The sequence below is a fragment of the Calidris pugnax genome, unplaced genomic scaffold (assembly GCF_001431845.1).
Source record: "Calidris pugnax isolate Ruff unplaced genomic scaffold, ASM143184v1 scaffold14, whole genome shotgun sequence".
In the NCBI taxonomy this organism is placed as follows: domain Eukaryota; kingdom Metazoa; phylum Chordata; class Aves; order Charadriiformes; family Scolopacidae; genus Calidris; species Calidris pugnax.
In genome coordinates this window covers 2,121,888-2,135,172 of record NW_015090793.1, presented here as the reverse complement: position 1 = coordinate 2,135,172, position 13,285 = coordinate 2,121,888, and the positions used below count along the sequence as shown (strand labels likewise).

General features: G+C 45.1%; 1 protein-coding gene across 1 annotated transcript in view; it reads left to right on the top strand.

Moving 5' to 3' along the window:
- CRMP1 (collapsin response mediator protein 1) overlaps nt 1-13,285 on the top strand; it is a 55,238-nt gene that overhangs the window by 4,863 nt on the left and 37,090 nt on the right. Inside the window, exon 2 of the mRNA XM_014936022.1 lies at nt 13,183-13,275. Within this exon, the coding sequence (XP_014791508.1) occupies nt 13,183-13,275 (93 nt within the window). The remainder of the gene's footprint in view (nt 1-13,182; nt 13,276-13,285) is intronic.

The following is a 13,285-nucleotide window of genomic DNA, read 5'->3' as shown; positions in this document are numbered from 1 at the left end:
GGGGGGGGGATGTGGGGGGAAGCGTAGAAAAATCAAAGAGCGCCATGATGCCAGCACCGACACCTCTGCGCGCTGTTAATGCATCAGACATGGTGGGGATCAGAAGTCAAAGAGTTAATCATAACCATCCTCTTCCTATCCGTGCCTGTCTCCCGCTAGGTGCTTTTATCCCCGAGCAGGACTACAATAGAGCATGGTATCCATGCCAGAAAGAAAGGATCTGGGTCCTTTGATTCAGTATTACATCGGATCGACAGGGGCTGGGGATAAAAAAATAGGCAGAGCTGGCAGGGAGGGGGGTTTGAGGGGAAATCTCCCCCAGAGTTTGGTCAATGCAGAGATTTTCCCCAGCATGGGTGTGGGTTTCCAGGCTGGTGCTTGCTTTCCTCTCGTGGGGCTTGGATCACTGTGGGTCACTGCTGCTTTGGCACAGATGAGTGGGGAAGTGGGGTGAGCTCAAAGAGGTTTGGGTTCATGGAGCTTTCCCAGGAAAGCTGGCATCATCGGGATGCAGGGCAAGTTTCAGTAGCTGAAGAGAAGGCTGACTGGTGGGTGTGGCAGCTTCTCCAGCAAACCTGATGCTCAAAGGCATTATTTGAGCCAGTGTTACAAGGCTTGGAAGCACCTTGCGACTTTCTCGATACTAAAAAAAAAAATAAAAATCCTTCAGCCAGAATATTTGGTCAGGAGGGGGAACAGCCTCCTCCTAAAAGCAGAGTTTTATGATAGCAAAGTGCTGCATTTATACAGTTTTCCAGTATCAACAGGCAGCAGTGCCTGGTGGCCAAGGCTGAGCCTGGGTGTTGCAGTGGCTCTTTGGGCAATGGCTCCTCTCGCCTTGGTCCTCAGTGCATGGTGTGACTTTGGGTTCCTCAGGGCACCTCTGGACTGGAGGAGGTCCTGGCTGGCCTCTGGATGAGTGTCAGGTGCTTTGTGCATGGCTTGACCTTCATTTGCAGCTGGAGTGTGACAGGTTCCCACCCATAGCTGGCTGTTTGTGCTCCAATCTGGAGTAAAAGAAGAAACTGGAAGAACTGCAAGTGTTTGCCTTGGAATCAACAGTTCGTTTTAATTTCTTCACTTCTCACAAATTTCCTTCTCTGTGCTGGTGAGAGGGTTGCTGGGAGAAAGCAAGCCCAAACCTCAGCCTGTTCTCTTTGAAATGGGATGTGTTGAAGCTTCTATAAATGAATATTCATTAACACTAGTGAGTTTTGTGACCAAATCAAAGGCATAAATTACCATTAGTGAAGTTGGCAGGCATCAGACTTGGACTGCCTTTTTGTATTTTAATGTTTTACACTTCTGGCCCTTCTTCTCCTCCAGCAAAAGCAAATCTGACACTCTGTGTTATACCTTGTACGTGCTGACTGTCCCACAAGACTCCACCAGATTTGTCTGTATCTTCTGAAAATCCTGTTCCAGTATGGTAAATTAGGTATTTCATCTTGCCACTAAGGAAATACATTGGAGCTTCAAGCCTTCTGGGCTCTGAGGAAATGTGATAGCTCTGTAAAGTTATGCAACAACAATAGCAATGATGAAATTGTATAAAAATGTCATTTGTTACTGTGCTTAACATTTCCTCCCCCTGCACTCTTGCTTTTTGGAGCTACACCAGCTCTTGGATTCATTGCAATAGCGAGAAACTAATTTTTGACAGTGTCCTGTGAGCTGATACTTTGTTGTAGATTTTCCTGTACCAAGCCCTGGTTCCTTGCGTAGGGCCAGAAGCCATCCTGAGCACACCAGGAGAAGAGCACCCAGCATCCTGCCATGGTGTCCAGCCACAGGCACTACCTTCAGTCAGTGTCGGGCCAAAACATCCCTCCAGAAGCTTGCTGTGCATCAGGAATGTTGTGAAGGCAGAGCAGAGGCTAGTTTCAGCTCTGGTCAGTGTGGGAGCAGGTGTCACTCTTGGGAAGACAACCCTGTGGTGTCCTTTCTGGGTTACTTCCCTGGGTGCACGTGGGCATAACTGCCTCCTTGTGCTTTGTCTGACCGTGCCTTGCTTCCTGACTCCTTCAGACTATTAGCAGTGCCTGACTGATACCCCCTTCACCCCTTTCCCCTTTATTCCTGCCTTCCCTTCTCCCCTTTCTCCTGGAAGTATCTAGGACAGCAGAGACACTGTGTTGCAGACAGGCCCCCTTTGGCACTGACTATCTCCCTGCTCTCATTTACCAAATCTGCACCTGCTATTTTTTCATTTCTTTTAGTTTCACCTGCCTTTTTTTTTTTTTTTTCACTGCATTGTGCAAAACAAATGCACAAACATGGGTTGGGGGGTTTACTGTCCTGTGGGCTATAATCTGTTGCCTTTTTTTTTTTTTTTTTTTTCATTTCACCCCCTGAAAATTGGTGCTTCTTGCAATTTATCCTGTTACTGACTCTCCTGCTGCCCTTTGTGCATCCCATGCAGCATCCAGGCTTCCAGTTGTTAGCTGAGCACCAGCACTGCTCCAGTGTAAGGTGCCATTCAGGTGTGGGTCAGACTGGAGAAACTGGGCCCCTTTCGCTGTAACTACTGTGGGAAGGGCCTCTACAGAAGCACCAGACCAGTCTCTGGGGGATGTAAAATAGAGATGCACTGAACCAGTAAGTGTAAGCACTTCAGTCACGTCCTCTGCACTGTGTTGAAGTCCTTGGGAGGTCTCGCTCCCCTGGTTCAGGAGGAGATTAGCTGGGAATGGAGCAGGGTGTGCATAATGTCAGTGTGGCCTAGAACACATCTGCAGGAGCATATTTCTCAGGCCGTGTAGTACGTTCAGCCACCACATCCATTGCTGAGGTGTTTTTCTGCATGAGGTGGCAATCTTGTGTGCTTCAGCTGTGCAGGCATGCTCTCATGCAAACAGATTTGCCAGGGTACAGCCCCTGCCCATTGCTTTTAACATGGCTATTGTCCTCCTCTTGTGCAGCATATTACAGGGAACCAATGGGGATGATGACGCCGAAAGATCTGCTACAAACTATTTTGGCTTGTGTGTTTAGGTAGGGCTCAGCACTTTTCAAGCAAGGCCTGAGCCCAGATGAACTCAAAATTACAGAGCACGATTAAAAAAAAAAAAAGCATGTAGCATGTAAAATGTCTGTTAGAGGACTTGTTTTTTCCAGCAGCAATTGCAACCATTGAGGGGATGATGACGCTGAAAGATCTGCTACAAACTATTTTGGCTTGTGTGTTTAGGTAGGGCTCAGCACTTTTCAAGCAAGGCCTGAGTGCAGATGAACTCAAAATTACAGAGCACAATTAAAAAAAAAAAAAAAGCATGTGGCATGTAAAATGTCTGTTAGAGGACTTGTTTTTTCCAGTAGCAATTGCAACCACTGAAACATAATCAGTGTGAGCTCGTGGGACCTGCTCTGGGTTGGACTAGATGATCTCCAGAGGTCCCTTCCAACCTCATATAACTCTGTGATAATCCGTGTGAGCTCAGTGAAGAGGAGGTGTGAAGACAACTCTGCTGAGCAAAGGGAGAATAGCTAGTCGCCAAAGCACATGCAAGGAGGGACATGGGAGAGGCAAATGGCGCACAAATCTCTTAGAAAAGAGAATAATATTCCTGGGAATGGTCCAAGGTTTGGCATATGAATGGGGGAGGGAGCTGCTGGTCCTGAGCTGGCAGCCTGTGAGGCACGGGGAGGCAGAGAGCTCAAAAATGTGGTGTTACAGGGGAGGATCTCATCACTGAGCTTAGCATGTAAAGAGAAGAACTGGCACACGACGAGAAAAAGCAGCAGATGCAGAAAATGAAGAGAGGCTGGAGAAATTCAGAGGAGTGGGCACAGAGAATAATTTTAGTTGTAGCCTTTTGAATTGATTGACATGGAGAGAGCTGAGAAATAAGTAGTTGAGCATGGCAGAATACATTGCGAGAGGAAAAAATGCATTCATCTGGGCTTTTGCTGTGTGAGACTTTGGTCTGAAGCTGACTATTGAGGGTCAAGACAGAAACTTTCTGTTTGGCCTGAACAAGGCGCTGGGCACGTGAGATGTTCTGCTGTCAGACAAGAGCAGTGTAAGAGCTGCCAGCCTCCAGCTAATTCACTTTGGACACCAGGCTGGACATGTCCTACAGATGTGAGGGGTGGTGAGTACCTGGAATGGGGAACCAAAGTCCTTGTCTAGATTTGGATCTGTTCCATATTTCTCCTGCCTATGCTTTTTTTCCCACCCACCTTTGCCTAACAGTATGAAGCTACACACAGATTGGCAAGTGAGATGCCAAAAGTATTTGAAAAGCCTACTGAGTGCTGGGCATGAGAACATGTCTCATGTTATCTTTCTGCTATTGGCATAAGATTTGGACTGATTTAGACAGCACTTCTTGTCCAGCTTTAAAACACCAAGACCTGGGACTTCTGGATCCCCTCTTACTCTTGAATATTCGCTTAATACTCCAAAGTTAAATTTTTCCATCTCTAGCTGTTTAATGGATTGGCCCATCTCAGTTTACCTGTCTGCCGATGAATATTTGTGAATTCACATTGCATATTGCACTGGACTTGGCAGCTCTGGAGGTACTTTAGCTGGTTCAGAAGAAGTTGTTGGACTTCCAACCGCCATTTCTATGATTCTATGATAAGTGTTTTCCTTTTTCTGCAGGAGAAAAAGTGGCCTCGGACTTGGCAGCTCTGGAGGTACTTTAGCTGCTTCAGGAGAAGTAGTTGGACTTCCAACTGCCATTTCTATGATTCTATGATAAGTCTTTTCCTTTTTCTGGAGGAGAAAAAGTGGCCATAGTGTTTAAGCCACTTCTATCTGATGTCTTAAATTCAGCGTAGGTCCTTCTGGGGACATTTCTATGGAGATTGAAACCTTTGGCAGAGGGTCAGAAAGCAGGGTTTGGGGCAGTGATTCCTGTAACTGCCACAGCAAGTTTGTCAGTCGGTGCCCACATCAGTGTCATGGCTGGTGCCGCCGTAGGGAGCTGAGCTGCGTTTTGCTGGAAGCTGGGCAGGTTTGGAAAGGGGACATTGGCTGTCTGGGCAGACAGCTGGTATGGTGAGGTGGTTTTGCAGCAAGTCTGAATCTCCTTCTTGCAAGTGCCGAGAGCGACTACTGCCAATGAACCACTTTCCTGACAAGAGGTCAGGGTCTGTTTTCTGCTTTGCTGCCATTTCTTTCATAAGCCACTTTACTCATGCAGTAGAAGGGAGAAGCTTCGATTTTCTTTGCAGGATCCAGGAGAACCCACTTGCTTCTGAAGCGCTCGGGCACTGTGAGATTGAGTTGGAATAAATTTCTTGCTGCTTTTGTAGGTATGAGAAAGATGGAACAGAGATGAGCAGCAAAACTAATTGCAGGTTTCTAATCTTGCTACATGTAAAGATGATGGCATTGTCTCTTGGAGCAGAGATACTTTGGGATTACTTTTGATTGTCACTTGGTGCACTTGTCACAAGACAAAGTTTCGATCTGTAGTGCATGTCCTGATGAGGTTTGAGGTTTAAGGGCTTGGCTCTTGTTTAGGTGAATAATAAATGTCACCGAATAATAAATGTCTCCACAGATTTCAGTAAAATCTACACTCTATGTAAAATCTCTCGGTTGAGCTGATCACCCTTGCCCACCTTGCATGTGGCTGGCTGGAGGAGTATGCAGTGCCCACAGACGAGGGACTGTGGAAGGGCTGTTCATGTGCTGATACCATGGGAGGTGGAGCAGTAAGAGTTGGAACTTGCTATGACTTGCAGGGGAAGTAGATACATGAGGCAAGGTGACAGCAAAAAGCACCTAAGTGCAAACAATACCCATCTGTATCCACTACATCTAGTTGCTCATTAATTACTATTGCTAGCATCATAGCAGAGGGCAATTTCTACTGTTCTGTTTCCCTTGCATATACCTCCTGTGTCCAGAGAAGGGATTCCTTATGGTCTTAACCAGATCTCAACCATGAGTGGTGCCAAGGCTGATGTGTCCCAGTAAGCTGAAACAGATTTCTGACCAGAACTTAGCTAAAACTCATCTTCAGTTCAGTGGCACACCGCCGCCAGTCATGCTGTAAATTGCTATTATTTTTTCCCAAGTTTAACCTTTCCTATGAATGGCTTGCTGAGATTTTGAAGTCAGCTGAAATTGACGTAACCTGTGTGTAACCCAAGAGATGGCTACAGCAACACACAATGCAATGGGTTCAACACTCCAACCCATACTTAGGTGAAACCCCTGCTGATGCTAATGGATATTGTCATCAATAAGATGTTTGTTGTGCTTCCCTTCCAAAAGCAAAGCAAAGATGACATTTACAGTGCAGAAATCCCCATGGAGTTAGTAACTGTAGGAGTAGCCCTTTTAGACTGCGTGATTAAGGACTGAAATTGCTAGCTGAATAGAGAGTCAGGTCTCCAAAGGGGAAACAAAAGAACATCAGATCTTTTAAATGAATAAAGATGAATGAATATATTGGCTACAGACCAGGATACAGCATTACTACAATCAACATAATCCTTCCTTAATGAATTGCCATCTACTGGAGTGCATTTGTTAAGAAAAAGACCTTAAAAGCAGGATTCTCCATTAGTTGCCTATTGGAAACGATGCCTCAAGGATACAGTGTTTTACAAGCAATTCCCTGGGTTGATTCTGGGATCACCCTCACTAAAAATGACTTCCTATGGAGGGTAACCTAGACGTGAAATTCAAAAGGAAGGATAGTGCTGATTAAAAGCAGATCTTCTATAAGCAGACAGTACTTCATGAAATCCCATTTACAGCTCTTTGATCCTTATGAAAGGATTTTAAGCAAGCATTCCTCATGGGAAGGATGTCTTTCTTCTTTTGCCATTAAGTTTAAAAATGTTCCTTATTTGTAAGTACTTTGCTAAAAGCAAGGTAATTTAATGGTATTGTATCACAGCTGGGTCTGAATCTGACCAGCTCTGACAATAGGCAACCACACGCAAAAAAAAAAGAAAAATTATATCTCTTGTATATTGTGGGAAATAACTCTCCAAGCACAGAAGCACAGAGGAGCTCTGAGTGTCTCCCTCCATTGTCTGCCAGCAGGACTTTTGCCTTTGAGAAACTGCTTCCTTGCAAATAGTCATCTCGTGAAGATTTGGATAATCAAGAACACAAATTTCAGCCTGTGGCTAGTGACCCTTCCTTCTAAATTGGGGATGCCCTGCCTTTTCTAACTCTCAGTGGCCTTTTAAAGCCCTAGCAACAAAGGATTCTGCCTCTCAAATGCTAAAAAAGTAAAGATGAATGCCTTGGCTGGAAGTGTGATAATGTAGCCTAATGCCTTCTTATGTCTATTGCCTTTAATCTGATGTCTTTTAAACCACATGCATTTATAGGCAGAGAACTGGAAATACAGGTGGATTTGGAATGTAAACTGTTTTCAGTTGGTTATTTAGCATAAAACCCTTAGTCATCTTCAGGACCATTGACTAATCTGGATTTTAGAGAATACAGCCATTGTTGCCCTGGAGATGTAAGGACAATGGTATATTTTAATAAGTCCTTAGAATTACGAAAAAGCTGAAATCACTGCTGAGTGCTTCCTCCTCCTTTAGGCCTGGAAAACCTGGGGCTAAGATTGTTGCAAAGACTTTTTCAGTTGGCAAAGGCTGCAATGCAGCAATCATGAAAGTCTAAATGCAAGAATGAAGCCACGCTTAGACCCATATGCTGGGTATGTTATATGAAGTCCGTTGTAGTTAAATTGTAAGGCAAAATGTAAATAGTTAAAAAGACGTGATTTACTTGGTTTAGAGATGAAGATATAATAGGTAGACATTCAATTTGTGGAAGAAAAGCAAGAATGTAATAGCATATATCAGAATCGCAGTCTGGACAGATTCTGCAATTTGATGAAAACACTGCTCTTGAAATCTCTTTGAATCCTTGTGTATGGTTAGAATGCATAATGGCAGATTCAGTCTGTCTTTTTTTTTCCTTCAAACTCCATTTTGTACAATAGAGGTGTGGTTTACTCTGAAAGGTGCCTGCAGGTGCAGTACCCTGAATATTGGTACTGAAGAGAAGCGTGTGCTTTGCTGTAACTTGTGCTGCATTGTATTTTGACATGCTGCACCAATTGGAGATAATATTTGTGCAGTAAATCTTGTATCAGAAGATGGCAGTTTCTGTTGCTATAGAAGCAGACTGAGAACTGCATGTGTAAAAATTTTATTTATTTGAATTTTGTTCTGTGTAATATTTTTAAATACCTCTAGCTCTGAGTGGAGCAGGTAAATGAAAAATTTTAAATTTCTTTGCAATTGTTCCTGCTCTAACATTCGAATCTAACATTTGGGTCATAGTTACAAATAACGCAGAGTACTGACCAAAGAAAACAATTTCATTTGAAATTGTGGAGCCTGCTGCAGATTTTGGGACCGCAGCAGGGCTCAGGCTCCTCAGCTGGCAGGTTGATGCAGATGATGCTCGTCTCTGCTGGCCTCGTACCATTGGGGAGCCTAGGAAAATACGGACACGCTTCAGAAGAGCTGAGCCAAGCCGATTTAAAAATTGCAGCAAAACAGGCAATTTGTACAAATCGTGCCAGTCACCAGCTTCCACCAGTTTCTTGTTGCTCTGGCTGTAGTGCAAACAATAGTTGTGAGGGAGCGAAAGCCACCGCCTCGTGTCTGAGCAGCTGGCCCCTCCTCCTGCAGCAAAGGATGCTGAGGTTGTGGCATCTCCTTCTGCTGCCATCAAAATTGCTGTCGTGCTGCAGACTGAACCCGTGCCTCTGCTGCCGGATTAAGCAGGGGAAGCCGGAGCAGGATTAGCAAAATATCACCAGGAAAGCAGTGCGTGGGGTTTGAAGGTGAAGAGCTGTGAATAATAGGAAAGGCTGCATGATCACTCGTCAGCCAGTGGAGCCGGGAGGTGCCGGAGCGCTTGTAAAATGGAGCTGCAGGGAGACAGCAGATAAGCATCATTCTGCGGTGCTGATGCTGTGTCACAGCCAGGCACGAGGCCTGGAAGCAAACAGCTTTTCGCTGATGGAGCTGCATGGTTGCAACAGTGATGGGTGGAGGAGAAAGAAGCACCTGGGGCTCCCCCACCCCGCAGTGAGTGCTGAGCAATGGCAGGGATTTACAGCCCTGCTTTCCGCACCTCCCTTCCCAATGAGAGCAGTTGGGGTTTTTTTTCCCCCTTCTTGAATCTTGGCACCTCATGAATTGCTCAATTTATACGTTCAATATAATACCCCCTCTCTGTTTTGCTGTGTTCCCGCTGTCTGACCTCGGCAGGCTGGAGGGAGGAGAATGTCCCGACAGCTTTTCCAGGAGAAGCTGGGCTGGCAGCTTCTCGTGCCAGGCAATGCACTGAAAACTTGGTATGGAGCCCTTAGGGGCTCAGTGGCCAGGGCACCAGTGACTGAGACATCTGTTAGGTGAATATGAAGGTGACAGCCACCCTGTAAAGGCTTACGCTATTGTCACCTCCTGAGCAGAGTAATGAGCACGTTGTTTGTGCTGTGAGAGCACCCAAAGGTCACCCAAGTGGCTGAGGGCACATCCAAGTGGCTGAGGGCACATCCCAGAGCCAGGCAAAGAAAACATCCTTCCTGGAGGGATTTACAGCCAGGAAGGGGAAATACAGGCCAGGGCTGCCTGATCGATTCATGAGCTTCAGGTCACTCCTCCACCCACCATCCCTCTGCTTTCCCTCAGGTGCTACAGAGCATGGAACGTTGGCCAGGTAGAAGGGGACTTCTGTCCCTAATTTTTCTGGACATTTGGCTCTTGGTAAGAAAACTGCAAGCTGCCTCACCTGACATCAGGCCCCTGGTAAATAGGAAATGGCCCCTGACCATGCACAGCCGGGCTGCGTGCCTGAGGGGGCTAACCTGCTTCACAGACCCCCTCCTGTGTGTGTGTGCCCAGATTTCTCTCCAGGATTTCACTGCCACAAGCACTGGTGACCTAAAACAGGGCAGGGGGGTCCTGGCATCGGTGGCCGTGGCAGCAGTGCAGGGTGGCAGCCTCCCTTTGCCCTCAGGCCCGTGCTTGGGCCTGTGGTGGGGGCTGAATGCTCACGTGCTGGCCAAGAGTCTGCATGAAAGTTTATTTCATGAAGCGTGTGGCAAATTGCTTGCCAACTTTAACCCAGGCTTCCCTAAAAGTTCACTGTCTGTGTGAGTTTTTTTCCAGTGTGTTCATGGAAATGCATCTATGTGTGCTGCCGGGGTGTCCATGTGGCACTGAAACCCCACCCGGGATGCTCGTGCCCATCAGCAGCATCTCTGTAAAGATACCCTGCTTTGCCTGTGCTCCTGGCTTGCAGCTCGAGCTGTCTGTAGCTGGTTGAGAAAAGTTCCAACAAAACCCTTTTCCTTCTGAGTTTGCTGATTTGCTGGAATGGAAATGTATGTCAGAGATGTTGCCACATCTGTCATGTCCTGAGGAAAGCTGGGCAAGGTTCCATGGCACCCTCGCTGGTGGCTCAAAAAAAAAAACCCTGGCGGGTTTTTTTGTCAGCCTCATCTTCCATGGCTTCCTATTCCTGGCTGGGGGCAACCTTAGCCACAGGCCAGCTCAGGTGCAGGAGCTGCTCCCTTTTGCAACAATTTTGAACAGTTTGCATTTGCTACTGAGTGGGAAGGTGTCAAGAATTAAAACGTTGGCAGTCCTCATAAAGTGCAGTTTTCTTTCTTCACCAGAATTTCTCAGACCATCCAAAATTCTGAATAAAGCGAGACTTTGTAGCTAAACATTCAGTAATCCTTTATATACTGTGAGTGAGGCTTAATTTAATGGATGACTCACATAATTGAGTGCTTTATTGAAACTGCATTTGTATCCTTTTTAGTTTCAGATTATTCTAATACTATATAATTATATAATGCATTAATATATTAATATATTCTATATTAATATATAGAATATAACAATAATATTCTAGTTTTGCTACTTATATATGTATATTTCTATATAAAAACATATAAAATCCTGATGTCTACAATTATTTTGGGGGGTTGTATTTCTGCTTTATTTTAGTCTGTCTTATTTTCCCAGCCTGTTAACATTTTTTCCTATTTATTGTGCATCTTCTCCTGTTTTAAAAGAAATGAAATGTAGAACATCTTGATGAACGCGCAGATTTTTTGACTCATTAGCAGTGACAGATGCAGTGCTCTGGTAACGTTCCCTGCCCGTATCAATAAGCCCTTGCTTCTTGTAATTGGGACAGTATTAATGTCCAGGGAGGCAAATGAATGAGCTTAGAAAGAGCTCACTCACAAGATGGTGGTCTCTGCAGGTCAGCAGGCAGTGCAGTAAATCATCATGGTGAGGAGGTGCAACTGCCAGCATTTGGCAAAATCACTTACTGCCATTCAGGCTGCTGGTTCACAAGTCCCACAATTACAAGTGACAGCAGCGAGGCTGGGGAGAGAACAGGGAGCCTGCTCTGGCAAATTCCAGACTCTGGACTTGCCTTTGTCTCCATCCTGCAACAAGAGGGTACCAACATCTGAGGCAGGTCCTGGGGGCATATTTTGTAGTCGTTCTGTGCCTTGGTCCCCCCCCGGCTATGCACCCACCCCTGCCAAGGGTCATCTTGCTGCTGCATCACATGGAGAAACGCCTCAGACCTTCTGTGTTCATACTCTTTCGTCATGGATTGTATTTAAATTGTCTTCCCCCCTACTTTTTCCCCTTAAAATGTCTGTTCCTCCCTTTTTGCTTTGCTAGAATGATACAGAGGGCTATAGAGGCTTCAAACCTCCAAAATGTTCAAATACAAACTGAAAAGTAAATATGCTAAATATAACTGAGAAGTTATATTGAAGAAAGATTGTTGTAACATCCCTTACTCTGACTTAGCTCTTTTTAATTAGTAAGTTTTTAGAAGGTCTCTGTCATTGTCCTGGTTTTATAGATGAGGAACTGTAGCAACTTGCTTAATTGTTTTCTAAACTGGGAACTTGGGACACGCATGGTTTATATGCATGAGTCATCCTGTAATTGGGAACTGAGTCTGGAGTCAGGAGTATAAAGTTATTGTTCAGTAAGCCAAGAAAATAATTTACAATAAATGGCTTTTTTATATATGAATGGGAAAAAAAGGTTCTGACTGCTTTAGGGTTTTCCAGGATTCATAGTCACTTGGCAAAAAGTCTTTCCAAAAGCATGGAGTTACAGACTTTCCCCATCTCTGGCTAGGTGGTAGAGTGCTGGCGTTTTCCCTATGGCTTCTTTGATGAGGGAGTTAAATATCGATTCCCAGAGACATGCAGTGGTAAAATTTGCTTTCTATAAAATCTATTTTTTGAGAACAGAGTGTAACCATTTGAGTAGAGAAAAATGGAAGCAGATGATTGTTGTGAACAGTGCCCCAGCAGACTTGATATTTGAACAGTTCTTTATGGGAAAAAATGTTTGCTTTCTGGCACTTTTTAAAATAGCAGGAGGCAGTATCTCTCTCTGCTGTTTGTGTGGTATTTCGGGGAAACCAAACTTTTGAGGCTGCCCTCCTAGCCTCATTCATGGAGTGAGTGAGATATGGCGTGGGGAGCCTCAGTGCAGAGTGGCCTCAACTGACCAGCAGCCTCTCACCTGCAGGAATCACAAATTAGACAATTGGTTCTTCATGCCCAGTGGGAACTAGATTTTGGGCGGTTGGTCTGTAACAGAGTACATGAGGTGCAAGCTGTGGGCCGTGTCCCTTAGCCACCTCGGTGGAGCGGCCGAGTTGACCCTGCTGAGCTGACGTTGCTTAAAGCAGCTTCCCTGGGCAGGAATTTCTGCAGTACAGAGCTCAGCAGCCTCTCCTGTCCTTTTCCCTTCCAATTGCAAGCTCTTCCAAGGGTGTGGGGAGTCCCATGTGAGCTCAGCTTGGCCATTCCAGTGTTGGGCAGTTTATTCTGGGTGTTTCTCTTCCCTTTTGGCCTTTGTAGAATTAGGTGGTGTTAAAAAGAGGATGTAGCAGGATTTCAAGCGTTCCCATGTGCAATGAGTTCTGCTTTGAGGAAAAAAGACTGTGATGGCCATGTGGCCTCATGTTCCAAAAGTCAGAAATAAACACTCAGTGAAACTGTGGTTTTCCTCTCTGCTGTCTATGTACTCACCTGAATCTATGGCATAGACCTTTATATAGGGTAAGTGCTTTGATGTTAATGGCTTTCTATATAACATAAGCCTATTTGGTATCATCAATACATTATTATGTTTATTTATTTCAACAAACCCACATTTCTTCCTTTTTTTCTTTCCCCAGAGTGACCGGCTACTCATTAAAGGTGGAAGAATTATCAATGATGACCACTCCTTCTATGCAGACATATACCTTGAAGATGGACTTATAAAGTTGGTTTTT